This window comes from Sinocyclocheilus rhinocerous, unplaced genomic scaffold (assembly GCF_001515625.1).
Source record: "Sinocyclocheilus rhinocerous isolate Xijiao unplaced genomic scaffold, SAMN03320098_v1.1 scaffold154, whole genome shotgun sequence".
Taxonomy (NCBI): Eukaryota; Metazoa; Chordata; class Actinopteri; order Cypriniformes; family Cyprinidae; genus Sinocyclocheilus; species Sinocyclocheilus rhinocerous.
In genome coordinates, this window is record NW_015659335.1 from 458,883 (window position 1) to 475,473 (window position 16,591).

General features: G+C 37.2%; 1 protein-coding gene across 4 annotated transcripts in view; it reads right to left on the bottom strand.

The window, feature by feature from the left end:
• Positions 1-16,591, bottom strand: part of LOC107723598 (E3 ubiquitin-protein ligase SMURF2-like) — a 65,859-nt gene that overhangs the window by 22,948 nt on the left and 26,320 nt on the right. For 2 of the 4 annotated variants that reach the window (XM_016532298.1, XM_016532297.1), the window contains exons 4-9: positions 11,165-11,304; positions 7,698-7,763; positions 5,855-5,939; positions 5,575-5,658; positions 3,015-3,217; positions 1,490-1,574 (exon numbers count right to left, since the gene is read on the bottom strand). In XM_016532298.1, the coding sequence (XP_016387784.1) occupies positions 1,490-1,574; positions 3,015-3,217; positions 5,575-5,658; positions 5,855-5,939; positions 7,698-7,763; positions 11,165-11,304 (663 nt within the window). The remainder of the gene's footprint in view (positions 1-1,489; positions 1,575-3,014; positions 3,218-5,574; positions 5,659-5,854; positions 5,940-7,697; positions 7,764-11,164; positions 11,305-16,591) is intronic. The other 2 variants (XM_016532299.1, XM_016532300.1) reach the window with 2 other exon arrangements.

The following is a 16,591-nucleotide window of genomic DNA, read 5'->3' on the forward strand; positions in this document are numbered from 1 at the left end:
GTTTGCATAGATTTATAAATGATTTACCTTACAAATCTGATGAAATGGCGCATGTTGTGTTCCCAGATGAACGTTATAATAAACCCAAACTCACAACAACATGCAGAGATGGAGTTTGAGACGCTCCACACATGTAAATGATAACAGTTCCTGTGGAACTACTGTGAACGGAGCCACTGTGTGACGCACGTACTTAACCTACACGCATGTAAATAATTAAAGCACATATACTGTATTAGAACTGCATCGCAAATAATTCGCATTATTACAGCCGGTATTTTGCCGGTTAGTCGACGCAAGCAAAATGAAGTAGAGGATTTTTTGAAATCGAATAGTCTAATAAAATCGACGAATTGCAACAGCCCTATTATAGGTTAATGATTTTTTATTTTATTATTTAATTAAAATGATTATTTATTGCTTTTTTTCTAAATATGTAGGACACATTAAGGCCTGGTTTCACAGACATGGTTTAGACTAAGCCAGGACTAGGCAATAGTTTAATTAGGACATTTAAGTAATTTTTATTAACGTGCCTTAGAAGAAACATTACTGGTGTGCATTTTGAGACAAAACAGAGGCACTGATATATTTTAAGATCAGTCAGTGCAAGTTTCTTTCAGTTAAAACAGCTCAGACTTACACTTTAGTCTGGGACTAGGCTTAAGCCTCGTCTGTGAAACCGGGGGTAAATGTATTAATATTTGAAAAACATTCGATTAACATAAAAACTATTTCAATATTCTTTGTGAAAATGATTTATATCACGATAATCATGATAGTGGAAATGATATTGGTGGAAATGAATATGCCTAGTATTCATAAAACAGCACTAAAATATAGTTTAACTATATTTTAACATGCTCCTTAGACTGAAGTTCAAGTAAACGTGTGGAGGGGAAGACAAAAACAACAAGAACAAAGTGAGAAAACAGACAAAACAAAGATCAAAATGACAAAGTAAAAAAAAAAAAAAAAAAAAAAAAAAAAAACACGAGACAAAACAAACTCCAGGGATGTTGCTTTCAGGCTTCTGCCAAACCAAAAAATGTGCAGCACTGCAAAAAAATGCTCAATGTCAACTCTCAACAGACTAGAAAAATAACCCGTAGCCCACCCTCATTTTTTCAATCATGTTCTGTTCTCAGATAAATGACAAGCAGCTTTCCCTACACAAAAAGTGGCTAAATGGTCGCCGCATATTTCCTAGTTTCTCCAAGTTCATGTCTTCTCAGCTTTTGTCCAAACCAGTTAACAGCATTGAGCTTCCAGACATTTTTTTTTTTTGCACATAGTAATATCTCATTGGTCAAAAAACCATACCTATATATTCCACATTAATGTTTTGATTTTATCACAAAAAATTACTTCATGCATCGCATTTGGTTAGGACAAGGCACAAGTTTCCAAACAAATCCAGTGTAAAATAGAAGTTAAATAATAAAGTTAAGTAATAAACATGCAAAATACACAAAGGTAAAGGAGGTACCTGGGCACTCTGGGGTCGTGCCATGTGCTGACGCCCGTCTGCGTGTGCAGGAAGTACACCTGACCCTGCTGCGTGGTCCTTTGCTCTGTGAACAAACACCAGGGGGCACCATCGGTCATTCACAATGTGAAAAAAATGACAAGAGGCTTGAATGCAATCATTGTTTATAAGCTTATGTGTGTTCGTGTGTGCACAGAAGTAATACTTTCTTCATTCTTTTATTTTCAGTTTGATTCACCGCATACCTATCTGATCCATCACTGTAAACTATGACCACATCACACAAATTTGTAAATGTTTTGAGTGATTTGTGTATGTTTCTGTGTATGTAAACAAATGTATTTTGTTTTACGTGTAACTAAATGTGCTGCCTATCTTGGCCAGGACCCTCTTGTAAATGAGATTTTAAATCTCAAGAGTTTTTAATTTCCTGGTTAAATAAAGGTAAATAATAAAAAAAAAATTAATTAATCAACATTAAGAGAAAATAATGGCTAAATATGATCAACAATGGCTAAATTTTATGTTGTCTAATGAAAGGAATTCATAGCATGTTAACAATTTAATTAATCTTTTAAAATATAACAAATAATTTACAAAAAAACATTGCATTTTTATTTACAGAACTATATAATTTATTTACATAATTATATACTGTATAAATTAAAACGGACGAAGAAATATCTTGGTTGCATGATTTTCCTTAATACAAAATATTAATAGAATAATTATTAATAATGCAATTTAGTAAAACATTGCATTTATTATTATTACATTAAAAAGTACATTCTACTATATAACAGCAATACACTTTTGTCAATGACTTCCAAGTTAAACCAAGCTTTTAATCTGGTGGTTTGTCCTGAAGACCTTTGAGTTTCTGTGTGTATTTTCAGATTGTTTTACCAAATAAATTGGTGAAATGTTTGTGAACTCTCAGAGCAGCTCTGGAGATGAAATTCATGAAACTGCAGACGATGAAAACACTAAGGCCATCACATGTACTTGAGTATGTAAAGCAGACGAAACTGTAGCCACTCACAAACCAAATCGTCAAGATGTAGGCTAAATAGCGGGAAAATACTTGAAAGTTTATTACTGATAGTGAATTTAATTATGACGTATATTGATATATCACCCAGCCCACAAGTACTTGACCTGCATCCCATGTCTACAGACCCACATTCAGCTACTTGAGCAGAGGAGTGCATACAGAGCTCTGTTTAACCTGTTTCTATAACCTCTGCCCCCTGAATCTCTCCACAGACTCACACACATGCACACAGACACAGCGGGATTTCCAGGTCACCCGTCTGACCCTGCAGCTGGCGCTGATGGCACGTCGGAGAGATTTCAGACGAGTTCCTTTTCTAAAGCTCAAGAGACGTTTTAATTACTCTAGCTGCAGCACAAATTTCCAGCGCAAGTGCGCGTGTGTGAGATGTTGCAGGGTGTATTTTTGACCTTTGCAAGCTGGCCAGTATTAATGGAACTGATGCGTGTGTGTGTGTGTGTTTGAACGAACCGTATCCCTCAGGCAGGTCGGGCGGTGTGTGTAGGTGAGTTCTGCTCATGTAGTTTCTGTGTCTCTGAGAGCGAACCCTCCGCTCCTGCACCCGGGGGTCATCTGCAGGTACGACTGCTGCCCCGTTGGGCGTCATGATGGGCGTGTTCTCATCCACCAGGCAGCTGAGTGGCCGGCCGGGGCTCGAGTACTCGGATGCAGGCCTTTGTGTGAAAGAGGAAATGAGAACATGAGGGACAACAGACAACATTAAAATAGTTCAAATGTTTGGTGCTAGCAACATTAGGGTCATGGGTTGAATTCCCAAGCAAAGTTTCGTATGCAAAAAAGTTTTGAGTCCCTTAAATAAAAGTGTGTGCTAAATGTGTAAGTAAAATGTACATGTGAAAGTCAAACGAACTGAAGATTACGATGCATTTTTAAAAGAAATAAATCTTAGTTCTTGAAAACACCTTCTAGTTTTCAGATTGAGTTTTTTTCTGAAATTACAAATTGGAATCAAGTCTATTTCCATGGCCATTTCCAAATGGTTTGAACTTTGCTGGCAAAATAAATAAATAAATTATTAGACCAGCCTAGGTTGGTTTGCTGGTCTTAACTGGTTTAAAATGGTCTCCGAGACTGGCTAAGTTGGCGATTAGCTCGACCAACTAAAAAAAAACATCAAAAACATTAAAACAAACCAACAGATCAGACTAAGACCAGCAAGCCAGCTTAGGCTAGTCTGTCCTATCCAACAAAACCACGTCAAACCCAATGACCTGGACAGTAATTTAGTCAAGCCAAAATGCCTTGATACTACAAGACTTTATTTCAGTCTGCAAACCATTTGGATCTCTAACAAAAAATGCAAAAACCATTTAGAACATAGTTTTAAAACCAAATAAAATAAGCTGGTTTGAACCTAGTTTGACTAGCTGAAAAACATCCCAATATCCCTCTAAAACCTGCCAACAGACCAGACTAAAACCAGCAAACCATCTTAGGCTGGTTTATGCTGTTGTTTCAGAAGGACCATGTAACAATTTGGTTGCTCTGCTGGGTTACAGATTGATATTAAAACAGCACAAACAGGTATTAGCTGTGGAAACCCAAGCACACAATAGTGTGACCATTTGGTGTGAGGTTCAAATCTCAGAAGTACAAAATGTACAGGTGCTTTGGATACTAAATGAATAATGTAACTGTGTCAGCGCCCTGCAGTCTCCGTAGACAAACACTGGCAAGCAGCGTCGTGAGGAGCTGAGTGACTTTCAACGTGACAAAGTCACAGACCTGCAACCTCTCCAAACAAGGGAGTGAATTTCTGTCCGGCTCCAGCTGCCCAGGTTGACCGTAAGTGCTGTTATTGTGAAGTGAAAACATCTAAGTGTAACAGCAGCTCAGCCGTGAAGCGTCTGGCAACACGAGCTCACCGAACGAGGACAGAGTGCTGAATCATGTAGCGCATAAACACAGCCTGTACTCGCTTTCAATATTCCCTCTGTTCCACATGGTTTCAACACATCAAAACGGCCTTTGGAAACAAAGTCGGTATGAAAACGATGTTTTTAATAGCTTCCTTGGCACACTAGGACTAGTCGGCCAGTGTCGACACACAACCTCACTAACGTGCTTATGGCTGAATTGAACTAAATCCCCACAGGTATATGGTAACGTCTTGAGGAAAGACTAGAAAAACAGAGACTGTAGAGTAGAAACAAAAGAGTATATGGGTGTTTCTTAAACTATGGGCACTTTTGGCTCAGTATTTGGAATAAACTGGCGGCTAATTTTATTGCTAGCATTTTATGCACCCTAAATACACTGAATGAAAAAAATGTTTTCACACGCCTTCTATTATTTGAGGTTTATTCATTGGTGTTGGAGACGCTGTCCTTGCTGTCCCGGGCTGAGTTTTCCCAAATGCATCGTAAGCATAAGCAGATCGTAAAGACCAAAACATTTGGGAAACGCAGTCCAGACCAACATTTTTTCTAGATCTTCGTCTAGGAATGTTGCCTGGAATGTTTCTTGGTCTTTATGTTTAGTGTTTCCTTAAAAATTCATGAAGTGGGGATGCTTCCTGACATGGCTTTGTATCTTTCAGCTGTGTTCTGGATAAACATTTTCCTGTTGTGCGGTACATGGGTACTCATACACAAAAATCACCATCCTATTCAGCAAAACCACTTTAAACTCATTGACCTGGACAGTAATTTAGGCAAGCCAAAATGCCGTTATCCTACAAGACTTTATTTCAGTCTGCAAACCATTTGGATATCTAACCAAACTAAAAAAGAAAAAATACAATAATGCAAATAACAAAAAAAGTAAAACAAAAATAAATTTAATTAAAATAAATTAAAATAAAACTGAATTGAATAAGTAAAATAAAATAAACTAAAAAAAAAATAAATAAATAACTACAATAATTTTTTTAAATCAAATTAAAATAAATCAAATTAAAAGTAAAATTAAAAAAAAATATATATAATAAAAACAAATTACAATAAAAATAGAAATAGAAATAAAAAAATTAAAAGTGAACTGGACTACAACAAAGGAAACCTGATCCCACCTAGTAGGTCTCTCCCATTGGGTGCTGCGTGTGATATGATTCAGATACTGGATCCGGCCAGATGCAGTTCTCCTCTCCTCCCAGCTGCAGAAAGAACACAAAGAGACATTCATACAGACGAACAAACAGACAGACAGACACACGCACATGGCGCAGGAACAAACACAGGGGCTGGATAAGAACGTTGGCTGCTACCGTTCAGTATCTGCTAAAGATTAATCACTGTTGTATTTTTAAACACTCATTTAGAGTTGCTTTTAAAGAGTTATATTTCATGTACCCATCAGGCAGGTCGTTGTCAAACAGACGACTGCAGTCCACCACTGGCCCTCCGGAGCCTATCCTGTCCCTGGACTGAAGACTAACTGTTGACACAAACACAAAAAATCAGGCTGTTAGAGGGGTCCCATCTGTGCAAGGTTTTAGTGTCATGGAACGACAGAGACTATGTGACAGAAATGTCAAGATGAGTGACATGCATTGCATAGATATTTTGCCATTTTGGGGTGTATGCATGTATGCATGTGTGTGTTTTTGAAATGTATCAAAAATGTTGGCAGACACCAAAAAGTGTAATATTATTAGATATTGATATAAATCAAGGAATATGAAAAATTATCAATAATAAAAAAAAAACATTATTAACCCATATTGTCAAATACAGATTTTTAATTATCAATATTAATTATCAATAGTAATATTGTCAGACACCAATTAAGACTGTTTTAGAATTTATCAATTAAATTTTTTTTTTTAAATGTAATAAAAAAACGCTTATTGGCAGATACAGATATAGATCATGCATTTAAAAAGAAATCAATTTAAAACTCAATCCATATTGTTGGGATACAATACAGATGCAGCATTTTGAATGAATTATCAATTTTAAATAAAAAAACAATTAAATGGTTAAATAAAACAAACAAACAAATAAATAATACTGGCAGATACAAATATAGAACATGCATTTTTTTAAAAGATCAATTTAAAAAGAATTAATACTGGCAGACTCCAATATAGCCAATTGTGTACATTTTATATATACATTTTTAATACACAAATTAGGGGTGTAACTGTTCAAGTTACTCACGGTTCGGTTCGTATCACGGTTTTAGAGTCACCGTTTCGGTACGGTTCGATATGTGCTATGTTAAGGGAAAAAGGACTATATTGTCAAATAAAAATAAAGAAAATAAGAACAAACTCTAATTACAAGCAACAGCACAAATAAATACAATAGAGCAAAGATACAAATAAAATTAACAGTGCTTTTCAGGTTTTTTAGGTAGGTCTAACAGTTTTAGGTACAGAAATTGAATTAAGTAATCAAATGTAAAATAACATTGCATATTTGACTGTATGAATTAAAGATTAATCCTTATTAAAGTTACAAAAGCTATTCAATCAAGAGCAGTGAGTGATTTCCTTGTCTTTTGTTGTTTGATTAACATTAAGAAAGTGCTGTCACTTTAAGTTAATGCACGGATTCAGAACGGCACAGTTCGATTTTTAACCGAGAACCGTTCCACCCCTAATACAAATGGTGTGCAATGAGATATATTTAAAGTTAGGGGTTTGTTCAAAGTGTTTAGCATAAGCTATAGTAATAGTAAAGCTTGCCTTAGGGTTAGGGTTAATAACTACCTGCTTGCTTACATTCATGTGACTCAACAAAACACGTGACGCAAATCTTGACGTGACATGAAGACATATAAGAGGGTTGTTTGAAACTCTCAGCCATGGGAAAGCATTCATCTTCTGATGAATGGCTGCTTGTAAAAACTGTGGTGTGGCTACGGGACATGCAACCCGGGGCGCAAATACATCACCACCACACAAAACTCTTTCTTGATGAAGGAACAATGCGGCTCTAAGAGCATGAAAGAAAATTGCAATGGAATAGCCAAACGCAACATATAAATCATACAGAATGAGTGCCTTTTTCCTCCTTTGCTCCCAAACGAGCAAAGTTTTTAGGGCGTCAAAGGTAAATGTGTGGGTTTAACCATCATTAATGACAAGCTTTGAAGCTGGGGTGACTCATGGGATAAGTGGCAGATGTGGCAAGGAGAGCAAATTCCTGACAGGTCAATTCCTCGAAACGAGCAAAGCTTGTGACTCACCTACTATCTGTCCCCTCACGGTATCGCTGTCATTGGGCCCCAACTTGTTCAGGTCCAAACGCTGATCTGTAAATGGACGAAGGAGGAGAATAAGAAAAAAGGTAGATAAAAAGTTCACTTGAGAAACTAAAGAGCCTGCGTGACGTTTGTGTCATAACGTATGTGTGGGGCGTAACATTTCCGTCTCACGCTTGAGGTATTCGGCCAATCACAACGCACTGGATAGCTGGCCAATCACAGCACACCTCGCTTTTTCAGACCGATGAGCTTTGTAAAAATCGACGCATTTCAGAAAGGCGGGGCATAGAGGAGAAACAATAATGTACAGTATGTGAAAAATAATGTGTTTTTTGAACCTTAAACCACATAAACACATTTCATTACACCAAATAATGTTCTTTTTAGCAGCATCATATGACCCCTTTAAAAAAACAAAACTATTATTTACTATTATTTTAATATACTATACTATACTAATAAAAAAAAAAACTGTACTATTGACAAATATTGACATAGCAGTTACAGGTACATTGTGCAGTTTTATATTTTTATTATAATTAAAAAATAATCAATATTGGGCAATACCGATAAATGATATATTGATATACACAATATATTTTTGTAAAGCTACTGTAATTATAGCAACAAATAACAAGTAATACTGGATTAAACAGATATTGCTATCCGCTACAGCTATATATTTTTTTATTTTTTGTAATTAGAAAAATAAAGAACATTAGCTGAAACAGATATAGACATCATCGAAACTTAAAGAAATGATATACATCAGTGTTTCCCACAGACTTACACTCGATGTGTGGCGGCACTTCGCCTGGGGGAAATATATATGTATATAATGTAAATATAAAACAGCAGAAGGGCTTATTGAAAGTGCAAATTCACTCTCTGCCAGCAGGAGGCGCTTTAAGAGCGGCAGAATTAGTGGTTTCCCCGGTAACGGCTGTAAACAAAGCAGCTCATAAACGCTGCTTTATCAGGCATTACAGGAAATATTAAATGAAAATGGCATCAGAACTTTTCTGAAGACAATCGGTTCCCTTCAAAAAAGATACATTTATATAAAAACACCCGTGCCGCATTTTGACTTTGTAACGTGCAGTGCTCATGTTTATTCAACGAAGGGCATTTTAACGAGTACGAGTACGAGTACAGGAGGCCAGTATCGGGCCCGATACCGATACCAGTATCGGTATCGGTGCATCCCTAGTCATAACCTCTGACCTCCTCACTCGGTGAACCATCTGACACTTAAAAAACAGCCTAAAACGCTCCACATTTCATGCGTTAGGTCACATACACTGTAGCGCACTGTGTGTGTGTGTGTGGGTGTGTACACAGAGGCTGCTTTATTCCTCTCAGACTGTAGATGTGCTGATAGGAGTGAGACGCTTCCAGAAACACGCTGGGGCTCTCTGTCATTGCCGGAAAGAAGGAGGCAGGAATAACAAGTAGCCTGCAGACATTAGAGAGGCCACTATCTGTTCTCACTCTCACACACACAGATCAGGATGCACAGCTAGACTAAACAGGGCTGGAGGAGCGTTCACCCATCCTAACACACTCCACTCACATTTAAACTCCTTCATATGGTCAAACACCTGCGAAGAATGATGACGATGGTTTTATGGCTGAATGTAACTTTTACTAAAGACTAGGGATACACTGATAGGGAACAATGGCAATTCAAAAATGATTACAAAATGTTTTTCGCCTGGGGGAAATATATATGTATATAATGTAAATATAAAACAGCAGAAGGGCTTATTGAAAGTGCAAATTCACTCTCTGCCAGCAGGAGGCGCTTTAAGAGCGGCAGAATTAGTGGTTTCCCCGGTAACGGCTGTAAACAAAGCAGCTCATAAACGCTGCTTTATCAGGCATTACAGGAAATATTAAATGAAAATGGCATCAGAACTTTTCTGAAGACAATCGGTTCCCTTCAAAAAAGATACATTTATATAAAAACACCCGTGCCGCATTTTGACTTTGTAACGTGCAGTGCTCATGTTTATTCAACGAAGTCAAAGCCTTTTGGAAAATCTATTTGTGGCGGTCAGTGTTGATGGCGGTCAGTGTTGATATTGTGGCGGGCCGCCACAAATAAATCAATGCATGGGAAACCCTGTATGTTTTTTTTCCCATTTAAAATACATATAGAAATATATAGACACTTATAACAAGAGGAAGAGGCTGCTTTATTCCTCTCAGACTGTAGATGTGCTGATAGGAGTGAGACGCTTCCAGAAACACGCTGGGGCTCTCTGTCATTGCCGGAAAGAAGGAGGCAGGAATAACAAGTAGCCTGCAGACATTAGAGAGGCCACTATCTGTTCTCACTCTCACACACACAGATCAGGATGCACAGCTAGACTAAACAGGGCTGGAGGAGCGTTCACCCATCCCAGCACACTCGACTCACATTTAAACCCCTTCATATGCACTGCGTAGATGATTTAAAGGGGTCATATGATGCGATTTCAATTTTCCTTTCTCTTTGGAGTGTTACAAGCTCTTGGTGCATAAAGAAGATCTGTAAAGTTGCAAAGACTAAAGTCTCACATGGGAAACCCTGTATGTTTTTTTTCCCATTTAAAATACATATAGAAATATATAGACACTTATAACAAGAGGAAGAGCAAGAAAAAGAAAAAGAGGAAGACGACGACAAATAGGAAGTGGACATGAGCAAGCAAAATGAAGAGGAAGAGCAAGATTTGATATATTTGTGAATTTATATTAATAAAAAAAGAAGAAGCTAATATTGGCATGAGATGAGACCAAAATTATTTATATTAAATAAATAATTTCCTATTTAAGACACTGATTGTTACTGACAGACTGAACGGGAGACAGAGAATGAGAGAGAATGAGAAAAGACAGAGAAAGAATGATGGCAGAGAGACAGAAGGGGTGCAACAGGAAATGGTGAACTGAATCACTTCCAGCTGTGGGAGCGGCTGTGGGTTTCCTGTGCTTATCCAGGACAGTGGTCACGCTGGAGGGTTTCTAGGGAAAGCCTGCTTTTAAAATCCTCTTAAACACAAGCGTGGGGCTGGAACGCAGCCAGACAGACTCGTACCCTAAACATACTGACTTAGTTCACCACCAAAAAACACTGGTTCTTGTGTAGCTGACAGGAAAGTGATGCACAAATAACAGGACGTCTTTTACCTGAGGCAGACAGTGGTCTTCAGCCAAAGATACATATATTATTATGTTCAAAAACACTGTTGTTGTGTTTTATTTAAAGGTTGTCCATTTAACACACACAGCCATTGTAGTACATACAGTACATATAACCTCTCTGAGCCAATTATACACACACAAGTACACTTGAAATCTGCCGGAGCCAGTTTTACACACAAGTTAGACCTGTGTTTTCTGAGTTAATTACACACACACTAACAGACTGTTTCTGAGCCAATCACACACAAATATACACCTACACTTACAGCCTGTGTCCTTGAGTCGGTTAATAGAGTTGGAGAGGAGTCGTACGCATCCCAGGAATCCCGCTCCCTGTTTCTTATGGATCTTCTTATGGTTCCACACGCTGATGGTGATGGAGTCCGACTTCCCGATATACCTGAAGAAATAACAAGAGACGTCACTTCAAGTCGGATTTCTACATTTTCTATCATGTCTCAAACTCAGACCATATCGGTCTCGAAAGCCCATGGTGTTTGTGTAAAACATGTTTTATGAACCATGATTACACACAGCGGCTCAGAGGAGAAGAACTGTTTTAAGTAGAGCAATGAGGACTTTATTAAAAAACAATGAAGACGGTAAAAATGATGCCAGAAAAATGACACAGAAGAAGACAAAGAGGATAACAAGGAAGGCAAAAACATTGAAGATGATTATGAAGACGAGTAACTCTTCAGTAAGATGAAAAATAAATACCAAAGAGGAAGAAGAAGAGGAGAAAAAAAAGAAGAGGAAGAGCAGAGAAAGACGACAAAGTAGCGCAAGATGACAAGAAAGAGTAAGAAAATTATGACAAATAAGAGAAAAGAGGGGCGAACAGGAAAAGATAGAAGATAAAAGAGAAAGACAACAAAGATGAGGGGAAAAAAAAGAGGAAGATGGCAGACTAAGAGGAGGAAGAAGGGCAAGAAGATGACAGAGGAAAATGAAGTAAATGAAAATGACAAAGAAGAAAAAGTGGAAGACGACAAAGTAGGTCAAAATGACAGATGAGGAAAAGGAAATAGAAGAGGAAAAGGCGAGGAAGAAGATGTGGAAGAGGAAGATGACAAAGAAGTGAAAGAATGACAAAGAGGAGGTTGAAGTAGATGAAGAGGTAGAGGACGTAGATGAAAATGAGGAAGAAGAAAAAGAGGAAGACAATGAAGAAGCAAAAGAGGAAGATTAAAAAGAAAAGCAAGATGATGACAGAGGAGGAGGAAGTAGATGAAAAAGAAAAAGAGCAAGAGGAAAAAGATGATGAAGAGTAACAAGACAATGAAGAGGACGTCAATAGAAAGGAGGAGGTAGAAGAAGATAAAGAAGAGCAAGATGTCGAAGTAGACTGAAAACAATGAAGGTGGCGGCGAGGAAGAGGGCAGCAATGACCAGGAGTAAGAGTGCGAAGACGAAAAAGGTGACAAAGGAAGTAGATTAAGATGAAAATCATAAGTAGGAAGAAACAAAATATGAAGAACAGGAAGTAGTAAGAGTGCAAAGAGAACTGGGTTTGTTTTCACTCCATTAACACTTGTCTAATTTTGTTTGGTTCTTTTAAACAGGGTGAAAACACCTGAAATCTTCTCAGACCTTCAGCAAACCTAACAAAGAAGTTAAAGAACTTCTCAAGAGTTCTCTTGTTCTCTCATTACCGTATGCATTTCATCAAGTCCTACATAAAAGTCAGCTGGTTTGTCTGAAAGTTTTGGCATGGCGTTAGACAAAACAAATGATTCCCTTAAATTCTGGGGGAACAGAAACACCTCCAGAACTGGACATCAAAAGGAGCTAGGCTGTCAAAAAAATGTCCAAGCAAAGTCTGAACGTTCTGTCAGCCTGCCAACGGGACAGAATCCCTGGGCAACAGATCTTGTTTGGACGGAAAACCAATCGAAGAGGTAGAGGAGTAGAGGGAGAAAGGGCAGAAAAAGGAGCAGGATGAAAGAAACAAGACGACAGAATGCCAATGACTGTGTGGATGCTCTCACCAGAATGAGTCCAACCAAACCCAAACAATCACGAGTTCTTCTCTCTGATCTGGAGAACATTTATCAACTGCCTACAGAGCCAAAAAAAACAGCTCTGAAGTCTGAGCTCACAACAGCCCTTATACACAATACTTCGGATAGTCTTTACGCCAAATTTTACTTATATCAGTCAAGAGCTTGTAGCAACAAGTTACTCAACCAGACCAAAAGACGACAGGACAAAACAAAAGCCAAGACAATAAACCGAAACCTGCGCTGTCAACACTTGACAACAGATAATTATGGTTTAGTGCATTTCAGGTTTCTCTGATAACCCTTCATCAAACCTCAGTGATTGTTTCTGAACTTTCTCAGGAAATACCAACAACACTGATTTGGTAAATGGGTTAACAACAAACAGACGTCCAATATAATGAATATATTTTCCTTGTAAATCTAATTTAAAGCATATGTGGCAAGCTTTTACAAATGTAATCTTTGAATTTATTTTGAAAAACCCTTTTGACCAAAATTCTTGATTTAACACGTCTGAAAATGTAGCGAAATATTCAAGTAAAAAGATGTGTCAAAGTACACACATACACATATACTTGTGAATTAAATAATTAAATAAAGACTATTACTCTGAATATCAATTTTCTTTGGGGTTTTAATTTATTTTTCTAAAATATTAATAGTTTAAAGCAAAACCACTCCACTGAAGTAAGAACACAAGAAATAAGAATACAAGATCACGGCTACTTAATTTCTACAAATTTTGCTACTTAATTATGGCTACTTAACTTCTGTATTTTACCATCTCAAGACAGTTATACAACCTTGACCTTTAAGCACAAATAAATAAATAATGAAAATGATCATTTAAAAAAATGGTTTGAAAATGTACTAATACTACTTTGGTGACTATGACTTCGCTACCCATCACAAATTGATTTTAACAGTACACATAGATTTGTATGCTTTAGAAGAACATACAGCCTTTATACACTGATAAAGCCATCAGATTATTAATGAGCAGGTCACCTAATTAACCAGGATTAAATGACTACCCTTAAAAAAAGTAATACATTTATTTAATACCAAGTATAGTTCAAATATATTAACATATTTACTGACATATCGCTTGAGACTTACTGATATAAAAATAATTAAACTTTATTTGGAGTACTACTTGTGCACAATCCACATTTCTTAAAACGAAGCCTAAAATGTGTTTTACTATCACTAGTAATAAGAATTGTGTGAAATCTGAATAATATCAGTCTTTAAATTAAAGATATTTAATGTGTACCTGAGTTATACTTCCACTTTAGCACAATCAAATATACTTCAGTTTATCTTTAGTTGGACCTCAGCACTACTTCCACACAATTAAAATTTTAATAAGTACATAAATATGTAAATGTATTTGTAGTATACTTAGCACAAAATAAAAGTATTTTCAAATACATTTTAGTATATTTATTTTCCACTAGGGTGAAAAAGCTTTGAGCTCACTTCATTCAAGAGTTTCGCACCATGTTTGTGCACTCTTCTCTTTACAAGACTACATTTCCTGAAGTCCGTTTCTTTTGCCTTTCTTTTAATCAATTTCTACAGAAAACATCTCCCAAAACTGATGTTTTGACCTAAATCTCTAGCGTATCTTTGCCCGATTTCATTTTGTAAGTCTCCTCACATCTAGGTTAACGTTTTTACCTTATCGCTTATGCTCCTCTATCATAAGTTGCTCTGTATAGAAGCTTCTGCTAAATGCATGAATGTAAATGTGAATCTCTGCTGGCATTTTGGTTATCAGCAAGTTTTTCTTCAGCTTGATTCTCTGTGTTATTCTTCATTATGCACATTAGCAGTTATCTTTCAGTTCAGCATGCAGCCCTGGGAGGTTTTTAGTCCTGTCAATCTTTCATCATTAAATGATTTTGACATTATGTTGGTCCTGACATTCAACAAAAATAACAAAACTACCAAATAGCTCAATAACCTTTCAACAATGGCGACATTTCAACTGTTTTCCCTGCCAACAAGGAGGCAACTGAATCCCTGTGATGTGCATTATGGGAATCCTAGTTTTACTAACTTATAACTTGAGTTCAAAAGCACTTATGAAAACCCAGATGGCGAACAGAAATCCCTAAGTATTTAGGATGTAGGGTTTAAGCAACATCTCCTTGGTATTCTCTTCCCCACCCATTATTCTGGGTTGGGGGCAGGCTGTGGAAACGGCGACCTATTTTCCGCTGACAGACGTGACATGTTTGGCGAACTCGACAGCCGTCCTGGGGGGTGAGGGTTAGTCTACGGTTGCCCTGGCAACCAAACAAACGGAGACGTGTGCTTCCTCTAGTTGCCGGCTGTCAGCTCGACATGAGAACGGGACAAGTATTGGAAATCTGCTCCCCTTCTTTTTTTTTTCCCGACATTTCCTTGCATCTCGGTTTTTAATGCTTTGCATCCTCTCTTAAGTTTTGCTTTTGGTCTGTGGGAAAAACGACAAGCCTGCATGGAGGGAAAGTTTCTATTTTTATTCCATGCTGTGAAATTGTCGATACTCGTAGTTGAAGATAAAACCTCTTTAAAAATGTAAATAGAGCTAGAAGCGTACGGTATAATGAAAGGATATGGGATTTTGCACCCATGGAAATCCGTCCTGCACAGATAGAGCTGTTGACTCCAGAGAAGGTGACCTAAATCCTCAAAGCCTGAAGGATGCTGGGAGCTTTACTGATGGGCTACACTGATCAAGAGATTGGAAGAAATCGCACACCACCGGTTCAAGAAAAAACCCTGGGCTTATTTGAAAGTGCATGTTAATGGGTTAGTTCTAGGGATGTTCATTTCGGTTATTTTTCCTAACCGACAACCGACGCTCGTTAACCGATTATTAACCGTTAACCGACAAGATTATTTTAAATTAGAATTGAAATAAATTAGAAAGGATAAGTGTCTGTGAGCCGTTAAAAATACTAACATTTGTTTCCCGGGGATTCATTTTACATGCGCAAAAAGCAACAAACAACAGAACATGAGGATTCACATAGTCATCATATCACATCATGCACCTGCAGCGCTTCTGCGAGCGGAGAAAAACATAATAAAGCTAGGCTATATATAATATATATATATATATATATAAAACGAATAAATAGGCCTATGCGAGAAATATATTTTTACTTAAATAATAAATTAAGAAAATGAAGGAAAAACTGTGCAACAAGTAGCCTAGTATGCAGAGTTTTGGTTTATTTTTGTGCTGAGCGAACGAAAACAGACGACAGAAAGCGGCACCCTATTTTTCTTTAGGCTTACTTTACAAAGGCACAAAGATTTGTTTTTATTGTGAATGTACACAAATAAAGGCAAACCTTTTACAATTCCCAATGCGCCGGCGCCGCATGCGCGCACAGAGGCTACATAATAAATAATAATTTGGCATTCAAGTACATCGCGAATACAGAAACATTTGATTTTGTGTCGAATGAGAGACCCAACGTTGGTTTCAGTTTTGTTTTAGCCTAAATTAATTCATTTTGGCTTGTCATTTATAATGCTATAGCTTATACTGCTATAATATTTTTAATTCTTGTTCTTTTCTAAATACTGTTAATTGAAAGGCTTAGTTGTGGAGTGATGGGAACTCAAATAGCCTAGCTATGTTTACAGTGTTTATTATAATGTTTGTAAACATTTTGCGTC